General features: G+C 44.7%; 1 protein-coding gene across 2 annotated transcripts; it reads right to left on the bottom strand.

The window, feature by feature from the left end:
• Nucleotides 1-7336: 7336 nt before the first annotated feature.
• Nucleotides 7337-11811, bottom strand: FOXL3 (forkhead box L3). 2 transcript variants are annotated; one of them, XM_025178611.2, is made up of 4 exons: nt 11676-11811; nt 11426-11554; nt 10323-10491; nt 7337-9969 (listed from the first exon to the last, which is right to left on the bottom strand). In XM_025178611.2, exons 2-4 carry the CDS (start codon nt 11530-11532, stop codon nt 9487-9489), a joined length of 759 nt encoding a protein of 252 aa, XP_025034396.1. In that variant the 5' UTR covers nt 11533-11554; nt 11676-11811; the 3' UTR covers nt 7337-9486. The 2 variants fall into 2 exon arrangements, with proteins under 2 accessions (XP_025034396.1, XP_075755646.1); XM_075899531.1 differs by having other exon boundaries at nt 11668-11792.
• Between the last annotated feature and the right edge of the window lie 9536 nt (nt 11812-21347).

Genomic DNA, 21347 nt, shown 5'->3' with positions numbered 1-21347 from the left:
GGTGTTGATGGACGTTCTCACTTCACAGTAATCGGCCTCACAGATCTCACAGAGTCTTGTGCAAATGTTGGGCAATCCACCTCTGCAGGCTCCTTGGCAGAGCAGCTGTGTTCATTGTCCCAGTAAGGGTAACATTCTCATGCCGCTGCCCCATAAGGGAGGAGGGGACCATTGCTGCACACAGACAAGCCGTGTAAGGGGTACGACAGAAGCTGCAGTCTCGCAGAAGACTCTCCTTTGCTTCCCGTCTCACTCTCAGCAGCAAAATATCTTCCAGGATGATATGGGCTGTGGAAACTATGTGGAGATTACAGGGCTCCCAGGCTGTGTTGGCTCTCCCCAAGATGCCCGGCCTACATTATGGCTCTGCACCAATGAATACCCCTGCCCTGAGGCTTAACTCACCATTTAGGGGATCTTGTGTCTTAGGTGCACTCACCCTGGGACAGCCAGACACTGATAAGTATGTGAACAGTGCTTGGGTATAAACGGAGTCATTGCTATGCTCTGTCTAGAGATAACAATGTTCCCTCTGTATAAAGTTGCATTTTGGCTTCACAGGTTTAACGCAGGGATCCCAGCCTTCCTTGTTATCGCTGGGCAGGGCAAGGACAAGGCCTCAGAAAAGTAAAGTTGTCTTGGTCCACGAAGTTATGCTTCAGGCTGCTGTCAAAAAGAAAGAATTGAAGGAGTGGAGGGACAATGAGAGGAGGGAATAGAAGGTGAATACTGAGAGCAGGAGCAAAGCCACATTACGGAGCACCAAGCTGACAAGCTCCAGGTGCTGCTAGCACAGCAGACAGAGCAGCTCTGTAACTGCCTTCTCCTCATAGTCAGTGTCCCCAAACTATTTTCCATGCACCCCCTGTCTCACCACCAACCCATTTTGGCCACCATCCTGTCCCCAGTCAGCACCCATTGCACTCCACACATGCCCCTTCGCCACCCTTCACCACTGTCCTGCAGACTCCCATAGGCACTCAATGCACTCAGCCCCCTACCCCATGCAGTTTAGCTCTGCTGGACCACAGCACCATTGCACAGCACATCAGACAGTAGAGCTGTGTATGATACCTGGACATACCCAAATCTGTAAAGCTACACTGCAGAGTTTTTCTGGAATACCTCAGGTATCCTGGAAACACTCTACTGCATCCAGGGAACACGTCTGCTCTTCTGAAATTTTTTTCAGAAGAGCAGACACGCTTTTTTGGCATCCCTGTAAACCTCATTTTATGAGGAAGAGGGGATGTTCCAAAAAAGGGTTTTTTCCTGACATTTGGCTTAGTGTAGACGGGCCAAATGTCGGAAAAGCCTCTTCTGAAAAAGAAGCAGGAAAAGCTACGCAAATTGCGGTTCTCAATTTGAGTAGCCTTTTCCAGAAGAACAGAGCAGTGTAGACATAACCTAAATGTGCCAAGGCCTCACATATTCATTTCCTTTCCACAAAGTGCAGATGTGTCATGCTGCGTATGTGTCCCATCTTTGTTGTTTTAAATAAATGGCATTCTTGGATTTGAAAACAGTCTTTATTTCATTACATAAAAGTAAGCAAGCATACCCTAGCAAAGTAACAAGCACTTTGGTACTGAGTGCATTATATGGACCAATCACAGTCCCCTTCTAGCATTGCAGCTACTGCACTCCCATGTATGGCAATAAATATTACTGACTTTCAGCACCAAATTGCTGCCTCAAGGAATTCCTGATCCTTATGGTCCTGTACTGTGCTCCTCTAATAGCCCTGGTCTCAGGCTGTTCACACTCAGCCTCTATACACTGAGTCTCAGCAGTCCAAGCTTGAGTGAAGCTTTCATCCTTCCCTTCCCAATTATTATGGAGGGTATGGTACATGCAGGGGCGGCCTGTGACTAAAGGCTGACTTGGCCATCGCCTAGGGCGCCGCCTTCAACGGGGCACCTGGGGCGCCTGATGATGACATCACGAGATGCCTGGGGCACCTGATGATGACATCATTCCATTGACGGTCGTGCAGGCGGGGGTTCTGACCCCAGCTCCCGCAGCCCGCCTGGGGCGCCAGCTCCTGCAGCCCACCTCGGGCCGCTCCTGAGTACATGGCTATAAACATAGAAATGTCATTAGCTACGTCCAGCTTCCCATGCAAACATCACCAGCGGGCTTTTAAATTGCTAAAAGCAGACTCCACTGTCATTCTGCACCTGCTCAGCCTGAGAAATCACTTCTTGGTGCTCTCAAGGTTCCCAGTGTATGGCTTCAAGAGCCATGGCATTAAAGGGTAGGCAGGATCTCCTAGGATCTCAATGGAGATCACAATGGATACTTCCGCTATAGTGATCTAGTCCAAGAAGAAAGTCTCAGCTTGCAGCTTCCTGAACAGGCCAGTGTTTTTGAAAGATACCTGTGCCATACACCTTTCTAGATCAGCCAGTGTTAATGTCCATGAAACACCCACAGTGATCCACAAGCATCTGGAGAACCATGGAGAAATGTCCCTTCTGATTAATGTACTCAGAGGCTAGGTGTTCTGATGTCAGAACTGGAATGTGCTGTATGTCCTCTATTGCCGCTGTGCAGTTAGGTAAGCCCAACTCTACAAAGCCATCCACAATTTCATGCATGTTCCCCAGAGTCATGGTTTTTTTCAGAGGAGGCAATTGATGGCTCTGCAGACTTCCATCAACATGAGTCAAATCGTTGACTTTCCCACTCCAAAGTGATTGGTGACCAATCAGTAGCAATCTGGAGTAACCAGCTTCCACAGTGTGTTTACTACTGGATAGGCAGTTCTCATTCCAGTGTCCTTGCACTGCCAGGTGGGGGCGAGCTTATCACACAGACCAATGAAAGTGGCTTTCCTCATCCGAAAGTTCTGTTTATCATCCCGGACTTGCACGATGATGCAATCCCACCACTCAGTGCTTGTTTCATGAGCCCAAAAGTGGCATTCCACTCTGGTCAGTACCTCCATGAATGCCACAAGAAATCTCGTGTCATAGGTTCTATACATGGCAAGATCAGCTTTACTCCTCATCGTCACTTTGCAGCTCACGGAGTAACTCAAATACTGTAATTGACATGGTAGTGAGACCTATCAGCATTTTCTTCACCAGTTCAGGACCCACTCCTGCAGACCAAGGAGGCAGAGTGCGAAGCACAAAAGCCATTGAAAGATGGTACCAAATGCAGATGGAAGCACATAAGTCTGGGATGCGAAGCAATGCACTGTCGGACATTGGAACAAGACCCAAGACAGCCCACGACCACTCTCTGCCTTCCCACAAGCCTCAGCAGCAGAAGAGGAAGGGGTACTCTGTAGGATTGCTTGCCCATGGTGCACTGCTCTAAATGCTGCAGCAGGTGTCACAGGTACAGTCATGCTACCGCGCTGCCAGCTGACACTGTGGACACACAACAGATGTTCCACTGCTGCGTTCTGGGAGCAGTGCTGTAACTAACAGCGCTTATATGTGCCAGGGTAGACAAAGCTGTAGTCATGCTAGCTCTATGAGCTACAAGCTAGCAGGCGTGCCAATAGCAATATAGCTGCGGTAGCATAGGTAGCAGCAACAGAAGCACAGATGAGCCATGCCAAACACATATCCACTGGTTTCAGGCTGCCGTGCTTCTTCTGTGGCTACATGTGTGACCACAATAACCCTGCTATTTTATACTCATGCTAACTCAGTGAGAGTGAGCCCAAGTACGTGTACATGAGCAGCAGAAATCACACCCCTCATTTGCAGTTTAGACACAGGACAAGTGGGAAGTTAATTTAATTCTAGTGTTTTTTTCTGGATTTCATAGTGTCCCTGTACTAGCAATTATATAGATTCTAGACCTCGGGAGATTGAGTGACTCTCATACCATTTAGTGGGAGAGGCAGTGAGTTTGATTCACAGACCAACCACTTGTTCGGATAAAATATTTAATGTGCTGGGGGGCGGTGAGTGCTGGGAACTAGAAATCAGAGCAGTTGTTTGCTGTGATCATAAAGGTATGATATGGTTATACTATGAAACTTACTTGCTGCTTTAGTCCCCAATATCCATCCTTACTCTACTCAAAGCAGGAAGAGGAATTTTGTACATAGCGTAAACCAAGACTAAGAAAGAGTGGAGGTTTCACCTCTGTTCTTCACCAGCAATAAAATTACTCTGTCCTACAGTCTTCTCTTAACTCTTAGAAATAATGACCACTCAATAGGGACAAGAAGTCTTTCACAGCCCCACGCAGTGAATTTTGCTGCTCTCCCATGAAAATGTGAACACAGAATGGCCCAGAACTAATGGAAAGTTGGTCAGAGCTGTTACATCCTCTGTCCCCTATCGGGGCCGACCGTGTTCTGCGTGTGCTTCTTTTTAGTTTCATGGCTATGGTGAGAAACGTGGCATGTTTTGATTCTAATTTAGAATGTTTATCTTGAAAGATTCCAGGATCTTCATTTGAAAGATAAACTCATTCCTTGTTTTCCCTTTATAGCATGCATTCCATAATAGTAACACCATGTGCCGTACGCCATATCGGGCCAAGGAAGACCATCACAACTATAAATTTAGGACCTTTTGGAACACAAATAACTTCAGGATGGAAACAAGCCAGCTGGCTCATATAGGCAGGTTCATCCTTTAGGGGGGCTGGAACAATTTTTATAGTCGGGGTACTGAGAGTCATCGAACCAGCATCCCTCGTTCTAGCCCTTTAGCCATTCCTTTTAATTAATGGCTGAACATCTCAGTGGGACAAATCCTAAAAGTTCTCTCAGTCAAGGGTTGATTGAAGGACTGATTCCTCTCGAAATGCAATGCCCAGGGAGTAACATGCACAGCTTCATGTATTATTCCACATTAATGCTCTGTATAAAGAAATTAGAATGAATGTTCCTTTGCACTTGGCTCTACCTTGCCTTAAATGTAGTGAAATTGAATAAGCACGAAATGATTATGCTCTTTGAGTGAACTTTGCCTGCATAGGGAGTGTCTGAGGTTCTCCAGGTTTTGGAAGACAGTAATTCATTGGAGTGGGAGCCAGTGGTGCGAAGGGTACGGCAGGACCCCCAAACCTCCATACTAGCACCTGGAGTCCTGGCTACCACTCCGTGCACTAGGTTTTAGGCAGTCAGCCCCACGTGCTTGATTCTTGGCCACTGCCCTTCCCGCCAGGAGCTCTGCTGCCAGCCCCACATGCTGGGGTCCTAGTTAGAGCTCCTGGCATGGACCAGCAGTCAAGAAGCTACTGCCAGCTGCTAGCTCTGTGTGCTGGGGCTTTGCACTCGGCCTCAGGTAGGGGTGGGAGTGGGCAGGGGCAAGGGAGCTCAGCGTGTCCTCTTTAAAAAATGTTTCAGTGTCACTGCAGTAACTCCTCGCGTAACATCCTGGTTAATGTTTTGTTATGTTCCTTATCTAGTAGAGCACATGCTCGTTTAAAGTTACAAAGTGCTCCCAAATAACCTCGTTCAGCTGCCTGCTTTGTCCACTACTTGCAAGATGTTCTGGAAAAGCAGTCTGCCCTTGTGGAGGTTTTGAACCAGGCTGGGCTGGCAGCCGCCATTAGTTCCCCTAAGTTCCTTGTAAAGTTTGCAGCTGGGCAGCAGCAGTTCAGCTGCTACTCCCCACATCACCATGATGCTTCTACCCTCTACCTTGCAGCTGCTCCTGGGAGACCTCCTGTTCGCTGGTGGGGGTGAACCTGGGTACCAAGTTCTGCTCTTGGTTACACAGAGCTAAAACTGGAGTATGGTTGAACCTCTCTAGTCCAGAACTCTCTGATCCAGAAGCATTCATGGTCTGGAATTATTTTAATTAGCCGGATGTTCCCTTTTCATGGGGGTGGCCAAATTTCCCATAGTCCCATAAGGTTGTTTACAGACACCAGTCCTAGCTGTCAGTGTTCTGTGCTGTGGTTTAGCTCTAATTTACCCCTTGATGTTCTCTAACAGCCCAGTAAGCAATGGAAGTGTTGATAATGCTGCTAGACAATATTGACCTCCTGTGGTCCAAAACTTCTCTGGTTTGGAACCAGCCAGGTTCTGAGGATGGCAGACTAGAGAGGTTCAACCTATGTATCCTTTGACTTGTTGGGGGGGGGTCTCTATCACTTTACTTTCTTCTGTAACATGAGGCCTGGGTCATTCGTGCTTTAAACTCTTGGAAATAGTGAATTCTCTGGGACTTGAGGTCAGCCAGGCAGAGGTTATCGGTCTATTACAACAGCAGGTGGGCGAGGTTCTGAGGCTTGCAATGTGCATGTTAAACTAGATGATCAGGATGGTCCCTATGAGTCTATGTACATCATTGACAGGCTGGTGATGGGAGAGCTGAAGCAACAGCATTGGACTGTGTGTGCGGAAAATAACTGGGCATTTTCTCCCTGTGAAAAGGCAATTTACGTAAATGTATCCACAACTAGCATATGGCAATAGCACAAGTTTGTTAATGGAAACCTGGTGATCCATATCACTTGTGTAGGAGACATTTGCTCGGGGGTTAATACAATATTAATGTTAATATCAATGATCGATCAGAGGATTTGCAAGAAAGGCATAAAGTATTTAATTATAATTACATCGAGAATGGCTTTGTAATGGCTACGACATTTGAATAAGGTCACATCTAGCCCTCACCCCTGTTATGTTGTTCTATATTAAATGCCATTCACTTTAAGTGCTGGAAACCTTTTTGAAGTGCTCCGCATAAAATACTCTGGGTAAATTGAAATATGTCTATTCATTTTTAGAAATATGATTGATATCTGTTGCAAAACAAATGTTAACATACATTTGTACACAAATTTCTTTGCTTATATATTAGGGACACTGAAATATATCTGTCTTTCTTAGCAGGCTCCTTGCTGTAAGCAAAGGAAAGGGCTATTTGTGCATATTAATTCAACTTACTGGTAATGGCTTTAGATCACTAATGTAAATCTTTATATTTACATTTCTGTTCTCTGCATTTTTCAACACATTTATCCAAATGTTACTCAGTAAGTTTGATCCTGCCTTCATTGGAAGCAATGACAAATATCCCCTTGTATGCAGTAGGAGCCAGGATTGGGCTCAATCTTTGCTGCAATTTAATGATCTGTTCTTAAAAATGTCACCATGTAACAAAGAATCCATAGCAAGAAGCATGTTTGTGCATTGAGCAGCAGAAAAATATATTTCAAATATACTGTATAGATTTACTGTCACTACAAATTAAACAGCATTGTCACCCTGTTCAAAATTATTAAGAAAAAAAGTTTTGCATATAAAGCAATAATACATAAATGTATGTATAAACATAGAGGTGCACACACACATAACTGAGTGCATACATAAAGATTCCAAGTACAGATATGTCTTTGCATGCCTGCCTATATTCAGGAGTAAATTCTGTTCTCTCTTACGGAGATGGGAATCCATGCCAACTGGCTGCAGTAGCTTTATTCTGTTTTTACATTAGTGTAAAGGAGAGATGAATCTGCCTTCAGAGAGCTGTACAGAATATCCATTGATTCAAAATGATTGACATGCTTCCATCTGAAGGCAGAATTTGGTCTTTGAATTTCTGGATGGCGTACTGCGATGTAACTTCTACATATTTTTGCCATTTTCTCATTTAAAGAAGTATTCAGCTGCGTTCAAGCTATGTGTTTGAAAAAAATCGCTATGTATTGGTCATATATTATTATTGTACATAATTGTAATTATACCCAGTTTTGTATAATCTTATCTCAGTTGCCTTTGTTTACCTGGAATTTGGATACTAAGAAAGACTTTTATCCTTACTTTATATAATTGCCTGTAACACTTACTAATATCGTGGGGGTTTTGTTTGTTATGAAAATGCCTAGGGATTTCAAGTGTTATATTGTTGAAAACAAGTAAATTTATTACCCATTTGTGAGAAATACTATTGCTGGTAAATTGTAGATACATAGCAATACTTTTAACACCAAGAAGATGTACATCATGCATTTTTACAACATTAAGTGCAGTTACATTGCTCCCTTTTTTCTATAAGAATATATAGTATAAATGTACAGTATATATTAGCAACAATGTAAAATAAGTTAGTGAAATGTCAAAGCTTCTGGATAAAAATTCAAGTCATGTCTGAGCGTACCTTTTGCACAATTTTGCGTAATCTTATCATCTCAGCTGTTTTCATTTACCTTTGAATTTATGTTAAGACAGACTTTTGTCCTTACTTTATATAATTTCCTATAACACCAACTAGTATCTTGGGTTTTTTGTTTGTTTGCATGGTTAAGTCAGGCCACAAATAAGGGTTCTGTTGAATCCATTGTTAGGGAATGGAAAATAATTAATTATGCAAAATGTGCTTGAAAAAAAGCATATGTTGGTCATATTGTACATACTTGTAATTTTTGTAAAATACCCTTTTAGACAGTATAGGATAATCAGGCTACTATAATGTTAAATGGAGCACATGATCTTAACGTCAATGTCTCTAAATTATAAATCTCACCAGTTTTGCTGAGATTGTATCAAATACCACTTTGGTGATTGCTTGCAGGAAGAATCAATAAAAATCCACTTAATAGGAAAGTATAAACTTGTCTCAAAGCAGGTAAGGAGACCTTATTTTGTCCCACATTTTGTCAATGAATACAGTTCCTTGCAGGGTTGAACCTTTCTTTATGCTAAGTAAATATGTGCTAGGGCTTTCTTACATCACAGGAAATTTCTGAAAGAGCAAGGGGAAAATAGTTTTAACTAAAGATATTGTGAGTCTACTAGTCTCTGGCATATCCACCATCAAAGTGTATCAGAGTTCAGCAAACCCTGCAATAATACCTTTCATGAAATGAATTGGAATACTAGGTCACTTCCAATGGCTGTGGATTTGAAACAACAAATTCTTATAATCATGCAATGAATACCCATATTTATCAGAGAACATAGTGACTGACCTCTGCTACACACTACCCAAATAATCTGAGCCATAATACTGAATGTAGCAACAAAAAATAATAAATAAATAAACAAGATGAAATAAGCGGTTTTCTTAACCCAATTTAAGAAAGAAACCCACTAGATTCTCAGCTGGTGTGATCCATGGAGCCACACTGGATTTCCAACAGCAGAAGGTCTGGCCTATATAGTGGCCAGATTTACACCAGTGCAAGTGAAGTCACATCTCCTTTGTCGCTAATAAAGTACAAGGTGATAGAAACAAACTGAAAGTAGGTTGATTTAAATGAGAGGATAATCCATGCAATGCAGATACATGCCAGTGATACTTTAGAAAATAAAACTGCAGTTGCACAAGATGTCAAGATCATCAACAGCGTTACTAGTTAGATTTTATAATGATTGCATGGACTATAACCTCAGAAAATAAGTTCTTGTGGTATAAATAGCTTCTCAGCTGGCTGATCAAGTTACTCGTCACCCTTTCTGAGTACTACATGGAAAAAGACAGCCAACTGATGTTACTCAGTGATACCAGGCTGTTGTATAGACTGTATCACAGAATTTGTTACCAGGTATGAATAATATCACATTGTCCAGAGCTGGAGATTTAATTTTTGGGACTCCATGAATTGGTATTTATTATTTTGCATATTAAACTGAGATCTCAGAACAGGCAAAGGATCTGGGGCTGAAAGAATGTAATCGATGCTAAATTTAATTTCAGAGTCAGATTTTCCTAGGGAGGAGTTGTTTAGACTGTGTCTGTTGGAGGTGTTGTTTGGAAAGAACCCATGAGGCTCCAGGAGTCTGGGTCCAGATTCGGTTGGCTCGCATTTCCTTTCATGACAGGAGATGCTGTATAAACCAGAATCCATGGAAGATGAGTCAGGGGAGGAAGGATCTTTCCCTTCATTTGGTCTCTGCTCTGTGTGTTCCCTTTTCATGTTCCTTCTTCTCCGTCTCCGCCTGTAATTCCCATTTTCAAAAAGGTCCAGCATGGATTCACATCCAGATGCAAAGCTCCAATAGTTTCCTTTCCCCTTCTCATTCCCTTCTGTTCTGGGAACCTGTATTCATTTAAAGGCAGTTCAGTGTTTGTATGTGTTACAGATGCAGCTGCTTAACATCTGGGTTCATTTACATTCAAGAGTGGTGTAAACATACATGACAAGCCATTTAAGCCTATTCTCTTTCATTACATTACTTGTAGGCAAAACCCAGCCTCTTCAATTTGCTGTAAATTAACATACATCAGAAAAGAACATACCCATTACTTTCTCAAGTGACAACTTGTAGTCTGCAAAGAGATTTAAAATTATTTGTAGCTTCCCCTCTTTTCTAACATTGCTTTGGGAGACTATTCCTGCACTGAGATATTTTTAGTTGCACTTAATTGAAAATACCCAGTTCTTGCTCTTACCTTTACAAAACAACTGTTCAGTGATAAGTTATGTCGGATGGAGTTCTGCCAGGCTCTTTGATTTGATCTGTAGTAAGGAAATTTCTTCATTATAAAATCATAAATGCCTGACAAGGTTACTTTGTTTGAAGGACTTTGCTGGATGGCCATTGCAATTAAGGCGATGTAGCTGAAAAAGGAAAACTCTGTGTTATGCCATTGTCTTGTATGTGTGTATTTTATAACTAGGATCGCTCTCTCACTCACTCATACATATGTGCAAATATAATTCTTATAGAATTATAACATTCCTCCTTGTCCTACATTTTGGTTGTGTTACTCCTTGACCTGAGATGGCTCTTAGAGACATCAAGCAGTTTGCTCAGAGTCCTTTTGCTTTTGTCTAAGAGCAAGAACTCTGTTTAACTCTCATTGATTGATACAGCATGATACACAGGCATTACTTACAGACAATTGAAACCCAATCTGTCTGCTTGTCCTTCCACTCGGCAGGCAATGCTTAGATTAAAAAACAAAACAAAAACCACACCAAAATCTCAAATCGCTCAAGGAAAGCTTCCCTGAACCATTAGGCTCCCATGCAATGTACCAGACTGTGGGACTCCATCACTTAACTGGCTCTCATAACTTCAGGGCTGGTGAGCTCATCACTGTGGCTAATTAGAGGGTCACTGGATGGTATCTTTCTCCAGACTGACTCCTGAACTCATATTCTGCATCTTTATTCCAGTGGGGGAGAGGAGGAGCAGACACATTTATTTCCTTAATGAGCATCTCACAAATTTGATTAATTTTCCTCTGTGTCCTTAAAAGTGCAGAAGAGGACAACAGAGGTCTGATGACACAAAGGACTCCAGGACATTAAAGGCAGATAATACACTTTCCCTAAAGTGAAGAGGTGAGGAAAGAAGGGGAGAAAAGAGATTTCCTCGAGCGGAAAAAAAAGACACCCCCGCCCACAACCCAAGATTTCTGTGCCTTGAAGAAATCACCCGCAAGGATGCCTGTGCTGGTTATTAGAGGAGGAGAGGATTCCCAATCCATTATCTGACAGTGCAGACAATCTCCCAGGAGAAAGGAAGACTTTGAAAACTTAATCTTACCTGTATGCTGGTCTGGTGAATTTTTTCTCTTCATCAGAACTACAGGTTGGATAGTCATCCCCATCATAATTAAAACAGTTATAGGGGTACTGTGTGTTATCAAACATCTTCCTGCTTTTGGTTCAGCTCCTGCGGAGTGAGAGAGATGGAGTGATGTTTCTCTTTCTCTGTGCCTGGGCTCCCTCCTCCCTTTTTCCCTCCCCTCTGTCTCATTCTCTCTCTCACCACACACACACACACACACACACACTTCCTCAGTGTTGGGGTGGAGATTGTTTTTGTAATTCTTGAGTCCCAGACAGCCAGTCTGTGAGGATATTCCTTTGGTCGGTGGTGTTTTTGCATCCAATCTGCTTATAGGAAAGGCAGCTAATAACTGATTAAATTGGTGAGTTCTCCCATGAACCTTTGAACTTGGGTGTGTACAGCCAGTAGCTTAGCTTCGGCTCTCTGGGTGGTCTGTGCTGGAGAGGGGCCAGCCGTTTTGCCATCTTTACATACACAATGTGACAAAAGCAAACACCATGATGTTAATAAATCATGCTCCAAGGTTTGTTCTTGTAAATTAAACTTTGAGAACAGAGTTTCTCCCCGCCCCTGATTTTTTCTTCTCCCCCTCTTCTCTGCTCAGCAGGGTGGCTTTTTATTTATTTATTTTTAGAACCCAGCATACAATACACAGACATACCAGCCAATAACACATGCTGGCCCTGATCTGTAATCTATAATACAGTATAATAGACATAAATTATATTTCCACGACTAAGGGAAAATGTGTACATTCAAAGGGAGCAGAACAGAGGAATCGGAGGGACCACTGTCAAGCAGGAAAGTAAAAGGAAAATAGCTGTAGGCAGAAGAGCTGCCTGTGTGGGCTTTGATCTGAAGGATGAATTAAACTAATAGCCCTGTATGTTGGCATCCAATACAGTAACAATGTAATAGTATTTCAGTGCTTTGGAGTGTTTTCCAACAAGTGACGTCAACCAAAAACATGACACAATGTTTCAAGGGGAATAGAAAGGTGTATGCTACATGATAATTATATGATTTGAAAATGGCTATTTCCTCAAGAACTACCTCAGGGAGGAGATACAGCCTGGAAGGGAGAAAGCAAACTGGTATACTGACAGTTACCTGGATAGAAATCTAAAAGCAGAACTACTATCGTTACAGTTCAATGCAACTTTTATTTTCTACAGCATCTTTGATACAAAGTCTTTACTGAGTTAAAGTGTACAATTAGGGTGAAATTCACCCAAGTGACAAGGAGAGACTGAAATTGAAGTTTTAAGTGGTGTGTGGGGTTTTGCTCAAGCACTGGGTATTGGAATGAACTTTGCACTCACGGAATTAAACAATAAGCAGATACTGATTTATCTTAAGAGTATCAAGACTGACAGACCAGAGAGGTAAGTATCGAAAGAGGTAAAACCATGACCTTTCTCAGGTATATAACAATTTATAATAGCAGAGGGGGGAGAAAATATGAAGAGAAGTGATGTAGTCCAGAGATCTTTCCATGCAAAACAAGAGAATAAGCATTAGCATTTATACAGAATCATGCACACATCTACCCCAAACTAGAATAATAATCATCAAGTGCATGAGATGCAGATTCCAAAAAGCCCCTTAATGCAAAGACTCACATTCTGCTGTCATAGGATTCCATGGGACTTGTGCTGTTGAGGTAAACAGAAGCAGATTCAGGCACAAAAGCGGATAGCAGATATAGACTTGATTTTAATTTACTCCCATATGAAGAAGGGTGGAAAAGGGCCTTAGTGTAAAGAGAACCAGTTCCATTCATTTCCATGGGTTTTCTCATAAAAGTCAGGCAAGAAGGATTTAAGGCACAAGTAAATGCCCAGTTCAACTTTGAGCAGCACTTTTTCCCTTTCAATATATCTATTTCTGTTAAATTCCATTTCCATTGGCAGAATTACTTCTGATTTTTGCCATGTAAAAGAGAAGAGAGTCAGGCCACAGGGTTCCAAATTTGTGTTTTCGGCTCGTTAGTGTTTAAAATTGAAGAAGGTTTTAATTATAAAAATGGTCTTGGTTAAAAAAAAGTTTAAACAATCTATTTTAATCAAAAGGCTACTTCTCATCTCGTTACTTGAAGTATTTAATAGGTAATGGTTTCTATAAGGGCATTAAGGAAAAGTAGTAAAACTTGATTAGCCTGATAACATTAGGAGCCCTTTTTATTTTTACTTAGTACTTTTTAACAATGTGAAAGCAGGGCTTATGGTCCCTTTGTTTTATAGCTAGGAAGATTGCTGGGAAACTGTTTGAAGGCAATAGATAGCTTGTATAGGTTGAACCTCTCTAGTCCGGCAACATCCGTGGTCCAGCATGATTTTAGTTAGCCAGATGTTCATTTATCATGGGTATGGCCAAATTTCCCACAATCCCATAAAGTTTGTTTACAGATACTAGTTCTCTGGGGCTCTGTGCTGTTATTTAGCTCTAAATGTCTTCTAAAAACCCAGTAAGCAGTAGAAGTGTTGGTTATACTGCTACACAAGATTGACTTCCCGTGGTCTGGCAAATTCTTTGATTCGACACCAGTTAGATCTCAAGGGTGCCAGACTAGAAAGATTCAACCTGTATAAGAAAAGGGATTTTTTTCTAATATAGAAGTGTATAGACTTCAGTTCTGTCTTTGTGTTTGTTTTCTCTGTAACTTGTATGTTTGCTTTCCCTGTTTCATCTTTGAACATGTGTTTTTTCTATTAGGTAACCTTTTAAAAAATGTTTACCCAAGCAGATATGTGGTGTGGTGTGCAAACTGGGTAGGGTGTGTGGAGAGAGAGAGAGAGAGAGAGAGAGAGAGAGAGAGAGAGAGAGAGAGAGAGTGTGAAAGAGAACTGACAGCGGTGGGGCTGGTTTCATGTCTTTGGGGGCAATGAATCCAAGGGGAAAAGTGCTAGTGTCTAGTAGGTAAGAACTCAGAGCACAAATTTGAGGAGACTTGGGACTGGAAGGACTGTTGATATCACCCTAAAAAGAATAATTAGGCTGGCGGAAGCCAGGGTGAGACTGTGCTTGTGGGCAGAGATCTGGACCACAGTTGTCTTGCATAAAGGCCTCCAAGGATATGAGGCAGGTGGTGACACAACCTTCTTACCAGTCTGGATGATCACCAAAATGTCGCTGTGCCTAAACATGGAGTTGGCAGCCTAATTTTAGGAAACCAGTTTTTGAAAATCTAAGTGAAAGAGGACCCAAAAGAATGGATGGCTCAACTTTGGAAAGGGGTCTTTCTCCTCCAGGATGCCAATTTCAATCCAGTCCAGTGAGTAATGACTGGAAGTGATTACCATCTAATTGGTTGTTTGGAATGCCTTAAATTCAAAGAATGGGTGGTTCCAGTCCATCTTCCAAGAGCTCATAATAAGACCCAGCATAGTTGGCATCCTTAACAACATTCTCAACAGGACATAAAAGAAGAACGAACTCCTGTCTCACTTTCCGATGTAGTCAGAATTAAGGAATGTTAGCCAGGCATGTGTGGAAACTGATATCACTGCTGTCTCTTCTGTATTTTTTCTGTTGAATATGTATTTTTATTATTTATTATTTACTGAAAGCTAGATGATTTCAATCTCTGGAGCTGCAAATTGCACCAAGTCTAAATTCACTCAACATATAAGAACAAAGCAATCCATTTTTGAGTCCTAGAAGAGCAAAAAGAAGCATAAATTAAATCTAGTAAACGTCTTTTTAAAATCCAAAAATGTCAAAATAGTTGAATATTTTTCAACAGTATTTTAAGTCCCTACATGCTAACTTTCACCCCCAAGTCAATGTTTATGGCTCAATTATAAATCCTTGAAAATATTGTTTACAAAAGAAATCTTGACTAACCCCTAAATGTGCCATAGCAGAGTTAGCAGGTGCCATGATTATGACAAAACATGTTAACAATGATTTTGTCTTAGCATCTGTATAGACATGAATTGTATTACTAGTGTAACTATAACTTATCCAAGGCGTTATCATAAAACATATTTTAATAGGCTAGTGCTTTCATAAGCTGTATATTTCTAGAATGCCATGCTGTAAACCTTTTGATTTGAGAGATTAAAAAGGCAATAAAAATGTTGCATCATTTACTTGGTTTTTTTAAAACTGACATTGAACATTATTTGATATTTGTTACAATTATTGACACAGAGGAAGGAAATTATGTCTGAAATGGAGATCCTTCATGAATTCAAAGTGGGTCACTTTTACTGATTGTTGCAACATGTCAGAATAGGAGCAGGTATCACTGAAGATTACACAGGCAGATTTCAATCTAGCTGTTGAGAATGATTGTGACTTTAGACCCTGCCCTGAGAAAGGGGAGACACGTAAATTGTACCACCGCAGGGTACCACCAGGAGGCACTAGCAATCAGGCACAGGTCAACTCACAATTCTTATCTTTCAACCTCCTGGAGGTGGGCCAGGTGGAAATATACGGTCTAATCCAAAGACAAATGAAACCAATGAAAAGACTCTCAGTTATGACAATACTTGGAGTCGGGTCTTCTCTGGTGACTTAGGTGTAAAGCTAGGGTGACCAGATGTCCTAATTTTATATGGTTTGTCTTATATAGGTGCCTATTACCTCCATCCCTATCCTGAATTTCACACCTGCTATCTGCTCACCCTATCTATAACAATAGTACCTTACTTCTCCCTCTTTGCTCACTGTACAACTCTAGCCACTGAGAGGGAGGGGCAGAAATGCAGATCTACTATGCCTTGTCCTTTTCTACCCCACTAGCTTTGTGGAGGGGAATAGACAGATATAAGTGGAATTCTCTTTCCTTGGAGGATATGTCTACACAACACGCATATTTCAAAATAAGCTATTTTGGAATAATAACTGTTTCAAAATAGCTTGTCCATACCACAAATGCCCATTGAAATAGTGCAGAATTATGTTAAAATAGCATGGCCACACTGATTGGAGCCTGAATCGCCTTTAAAGCCCTCCGGAAGCACTCAGGGCAGGACATAAGGACAGCAGTCACTTCCTGGAGCTGCTGCCTGAGGCTAGCTGAGGCTCGTGCTTAAAGAGGCTCCCTCTCCAGCCGTGTCTCATTCTCCTCTCCATTGCCTGCCTCCTCGAGGGACCACAAACTCTTCTCACTGCCTGTTCTGGCTGCCCTTGTGGATGCCACAGCACTTCTGCCATGGAGCCAGATTTGCCGCAAATCACTCACCGGCTCTTAGACCTCATGCTGCACCAGCAGCTCACTTTGGGCACCTCCTCACCTCTCTCCATGTGCTGCTCATGCAGCACAACCCCTCCCAACTTCCCCTGCGCACTGGGCACCGCCGCTTCTGTTGACAAGACATCAGTTCCAACTAGTGGGAGTGGATGGTCATGGAGCGGTGGGACGACCAGCAGTGGCTCCAGAACTTCTAATGTGGAAAGGACACCTTCCTGGACAGAAGCGTATTGGCAATCAAAATAGGCCCAGGAAATGGGTTGAGAATGGCCCGCCCCATGATGTCACCCCTGCGTGCCCCTCAAGCCCCACTCCCTGCGTCATGTCCAGCACGCAGTGCAGGTGGCGGGTTGGGCTCTGTGTGCTGCATACAGCGTGGACGCAGAGCCACTCAGAGTGAGGGGCAACGGCGTGTGGACACGACAGCCCACTGGATGATGGCCTACCGGGAAATTCCCGGTATCCCGCTGGGCCAGTCTGCCCCTATTCCTGGAGCTATATGAGTGGCTTGCCCCTTCCCTCAGGCAATAGGACACCCACATATGACCCAACCCCCCCCCCCGGAAGTGGATTGCCATCGCTATTCGGAAGTTTGCCATACCGGACAGCTAACACTCCATTGGGAACCAATTCGGCATGGGGAGATCGACCATCAGGGCTGTGATCATGCAGGTATGACTCTCTTCCTGTTGTTCCAGGAGGGTGGTGAAGTACTGGAATGGGGTTCTCTAGGGGAGGAGGGTTGGTAGACTCTCTCTCCTGGAGGTTTTCAGTCCCACTTTCGCAAAGCCCTGCAGGGATGGGGTATGTGAGGTTGGTCCTGCTGTGGGAAGGGGGATGGATTCAGGGACCTCCTGCAGGCTCTAGCAACCCTGTGGTTCCATGATTCTATCATTCTATAGGTGGCAAGGGCCATCCATGCCATCCTGCTGTGCAAGGCCATCATCCTGGGCGACATGGACCCCATTTTGTCACCTGCTTTGCCGCCATGGGCTTCCCCAACTGCGGGGGGAGGGGCAGGATTGATGTCACACACATCCCCCTCTGGGTCCCTGACCACCAGGCATCAAATGACATCAACTGGAAGGGGGACTTTTCTATGGTGCTGCAGCCCTCGTGGACCACCGAGGCCATTTCACCAACATTAGCATCAGGTGATTGGGAAAGGTGCATGACGCCTGCATCTTTAGGAACTTCAGCCTGTTCCAGAAGTTGCACGCCGGCACTTTTTTCCTCAACTACACTGTCAGGGTTGGGGACATGGACATGCCCATGTGCATCGTGGGCGATGTAGCCTACCTCTTGCTCCTCTGGCTAATAAGGCCCTGCACGGGACCCCTGAACCTCACCAAGGAACAGTTCAACTCCAGGCTCCACAGGGCCTGCATCATGGTATAGGGCCCCTTCAGCCATTTGAAGGGAAGGTTTTGGTGCCTACTCATCTGCCTGGACCTCAGTGAATAGAACACCCCCCCCAGGTGGTGGTGACCTGCTGTGTCCTGCACAACCTGTGTGAGAACCAGAGGGAGCTGTTCCTGCCAGGGTGGGGGAAAGAAGCTGAGCTGGTCACCAGGGCCGTGCACCACTACCATCTGGCAGGCCCATCGGGGACTGTGTGAATCCTGGAGGCCCTGAGGGAGGATCTCAGCCAAGGCCAGCTTGAGACTCTCCCCTGGGCCTCCCTACAAGAGGCCTCTGCATTGCCCCTTTGTGCCTTTCCTCCCACACCCCTCCCTTCCCTCCTCCCCCTTGCAGACCAAATAAACCAGACTTTTTGTTTTTGAACAATCAACTGTCTTTTTTTTTAAAATTTGGAGTAAATATAACCAGGGAGGGACTGAGGAAAGAACCTGGGAGGAGACAAGTGGGGGCAGGGGGGAGAGGGAGGAGGAGGGGCTCAGGGCTGGGGCTGAGTCTGATGCCTGCCTTGGATAGTCCCACCACCTTGTATGAGGGGCCCTCAATAGTCAAGGGGGAGGTGAGGGGAGGAAGCCAGAGGGGCAGGAGTGGGGATTTGGGCAGGAGCTGGAGCAGGAGCAGGTGCAGGGGGGACTTGGGAAGGAGGAAATGTGGGGGTGGGTGGCTATTGGACCACTCGATCCCGGCAAGCAGGCGGTGGACGGCAGCAGTATGTGCTGCACTCTGGGAACAAGCAGAAAAGGGGAAGATTCCGGCCAGGCCTGGAACCTGCAGACAGGAAGGAGGGTGATGGGGTGGCTCGCCTTCCCTCCATGCTGCACACACGCTGGGTCTGGCAGTGGTGGCATCCCACAGAGAGAGGACTTCTATCCCTGACCGCTGGAGGGGGGGAGGATGGAGAGAGTGATGGGGGAGGTGTATGTGGGCAGCAGACCCTGCTTGCGGGGGAGGGTGCTTCTGGGGTCCTCTCCACTTCCTCCCCCTGGCAGGTTCCCTGCAAGAGCTCGGTGTCCTCTGCCTCACCATGCTTGACCAGGAGCAGATGCTGGCCCGAGAGTGCAGGCATGAGCCTGTGCTGTGTGCGGCACTGCTGTGTGTGGCCATGACCCCATCCTCCTTAGTGGTGGCTTGTGGTGGCAAGATGTCCCACCACAGAGCTGGGAGTAAGGCAGGCCTCTCCAGAAACCCTGCAAGCAAGAGCACAAAGTTCCTATGTGGCAGCCTTATTGTGGCTGAGTGCTCTGGACTGGCACTCCATGTGCACCCAACTGCACAGGCTGCTGAGTGATCTCCGGGCTGAGAAGGCCAAGCGAGGAGCATGCAGCCCCTCGCTGCCCACCGCCTCCCACCGCATGTGTCTAGACAAAGTAATAGAACTCACCTGATGGGCCTTCCCCAGCTTCATCTGAACCCTGTGAGACATCCTGGGAGAGTGGGTGCCGGCTCCAGGGACAGGATGACCTCCTGGCTGGTGGACATCATGTCCTGGCTGGCCTCATCTTCCTCCTCCACCTGCTCCTCCTCCTTTTTCTCCTCATGCACAGCCCCACCCTCTGGGATGCACAAGATGGTCATCTCCAGGCTGGAGTCTACAATGCGGGGAGGAGAGGGAACCAACCCCCCCCCCCCAGGATGTGGTGCTGTTGCTCATAAAAGTGACAGGTCTGGGGTGCCACTCCTGAGTGGGAACTACATCCCCTGGCCTTGGTGTAGGCCTGCCTCAGTTCTCTTATTTTCATTTGCACCTGCTCCTGGGTGAACATGTGACCCTTCTGGCCCAGGCTTGCAGCCTTCTAGCCATAGACATCAACGTTCCTGCACCTGGTGCAGAGATCCTAGAGGTTTGCCTCCTCTCCTGAGACCTCAATGAAATCCCGGGTCTCCACACCAGACCATAAAGGGGGCCCCATTTTTCAGCCTCTAGTCAGGGGATTGGGAGCTGGCTGCTGGCTCACTAGCAGTTGTGGGGGGATTGGTGGAAGCACTGGGGTCACTCATGGCAGCACAAATGGGTCCTGCAGTGTGGCACAGGGCTGACAGGGCCTGCTTTGTGTCATGAGACATTTCACCTGTGGCTGCACCATTAAAGGCTGCAGGGGAAGGGAAACTATAGAGTTCTGAGGGATGTGGACAGAGTGGCCACCATGGCAGCTATGAGAAGCACCGGAGGCCAATTATTTCAAAATAGCCACAGCTGCATCGTCCACACACACCCTAATTTGAAATAGGTGCTATTCCTCGTGAAATGAGGATTTATTGTTCCGGAATGAGAAGCCTGTTATTTCAAAATAATTTCAAAATATCGGGCTTGCTGTGTGGATGCTCACCTTTTTAGTTGGAAATAACGCTGCAGTGTAGGTGTCCCCAGAGTGAGCATGTAGCCAGAATCACCTTCTAGCCTGCTGTAAACATCTTAAGAAAGCAATGCTAATGATGTTTTGAAAAGGACAGAGGTGGAGCTGTCTCATGCTGTGGATACCTCTTTTTTCTCTATTTTTCTGTATTGCCTCAACCTTTTTTAAGATCTGCATAATGCTGCAGAACCTCTCTCGTTTTCTGACATTTATGGGCAGATCCACCCCCAGGATCTAACTGAAATAAGTGTCACTGAATTCGTTCACACCATCTGAGGGATCTGGCCTCCGATGCAGGTTCTTGGACTGATCATGATGGAGATGTACCAGGGTGCTTTGACACCTCTGCCACCTGCAGCTCTCCTTTGCTGTTATCTGGTTCGATATTTCCTGTCAGCAACTAATGTTCAGTTCTGTGTTTTGTTTTGTGCAGAACCTTGTTGAGCTGAATGTGCATCCTCAGGTTCCCTGTTGCTATTTTGTGGAGGTGACTCAGGTTTCCTAATTAAATGTACCTCCATCTCTTCCCCATTTTGTACCCAGCCCTTAGCTCTGGAGCTAGGGCTGATAGCATCACTTTGACGTGAGCTATATTTCCCATTGGGCAGGCAAGGAAGTTTTCTTCACACTTATCATCATTCTCATTGGCAAGCCCTGGTGCAGAGATAGGACTGGAATGCAGAATGTCTCCTCACTAATGTTATCTCCAACCAAAAGTAATCAGGAAAGCATTGAGCTTTTTTGCAGTGTTATTATCCTGAGTCCTCCCCGAGGGACTCACTTCAGAGGCTCAGATCCCACCCCACTATAGATGCTGAAGTGTCCCAACTAAGTGAAGTTATCACAGAGGAATGGGCAGGATGGTAGGAGCTTGTAAAGGGGGACCTGCAGCATCGAACACAGCTCCACTGTGGCTAGG

The sequence above is a fragment of the Pelodiscus sinensis genome, chromosome 16, assembly GCF_049634645.1.
Source record: "Pelodiscus sinensis isolate JC-2024 chromosome 16, ASM4963464v1, whole genome shotgun sequence".
Taxonomy (NCBI): domain Eukaryota; kingdom Metazoa; phylum Chordata; order Testudines; family Trionychidae; genus Pelodiscus; species Pelodiscus sinensis.
The sequence above is the reverse complement of the archived record's forward strand: the minus strand, read 5'-3'. Positions and strand labels throughout refer to the sequence as shown.

Excerpts from the sequence above, each read along its gene's own strand:
- FOXL3 (XM_025178611.2), bottom strand. The coding sequence starts at position 11,532 with ATGTTTGATAACACACAGTACCCCTATAACTGTTTTAATTATGATGGG. Across the intron at positions 10,492-11,425 it reads TTCACCAGACCAGCATACAG|CTACATCGCCTTAATTGCAA; the intron begins GTAAGATTAAGT and ends TTCCTTTTTCAG. Across the intron at positions 9,970-10,322 it reads TGAACAGTTGTTTTGTAAAG|GTTCCCAGAACAGAAGGGAA; the intron begins GTAAGAGCAAGA and ends AAATGAATACAG.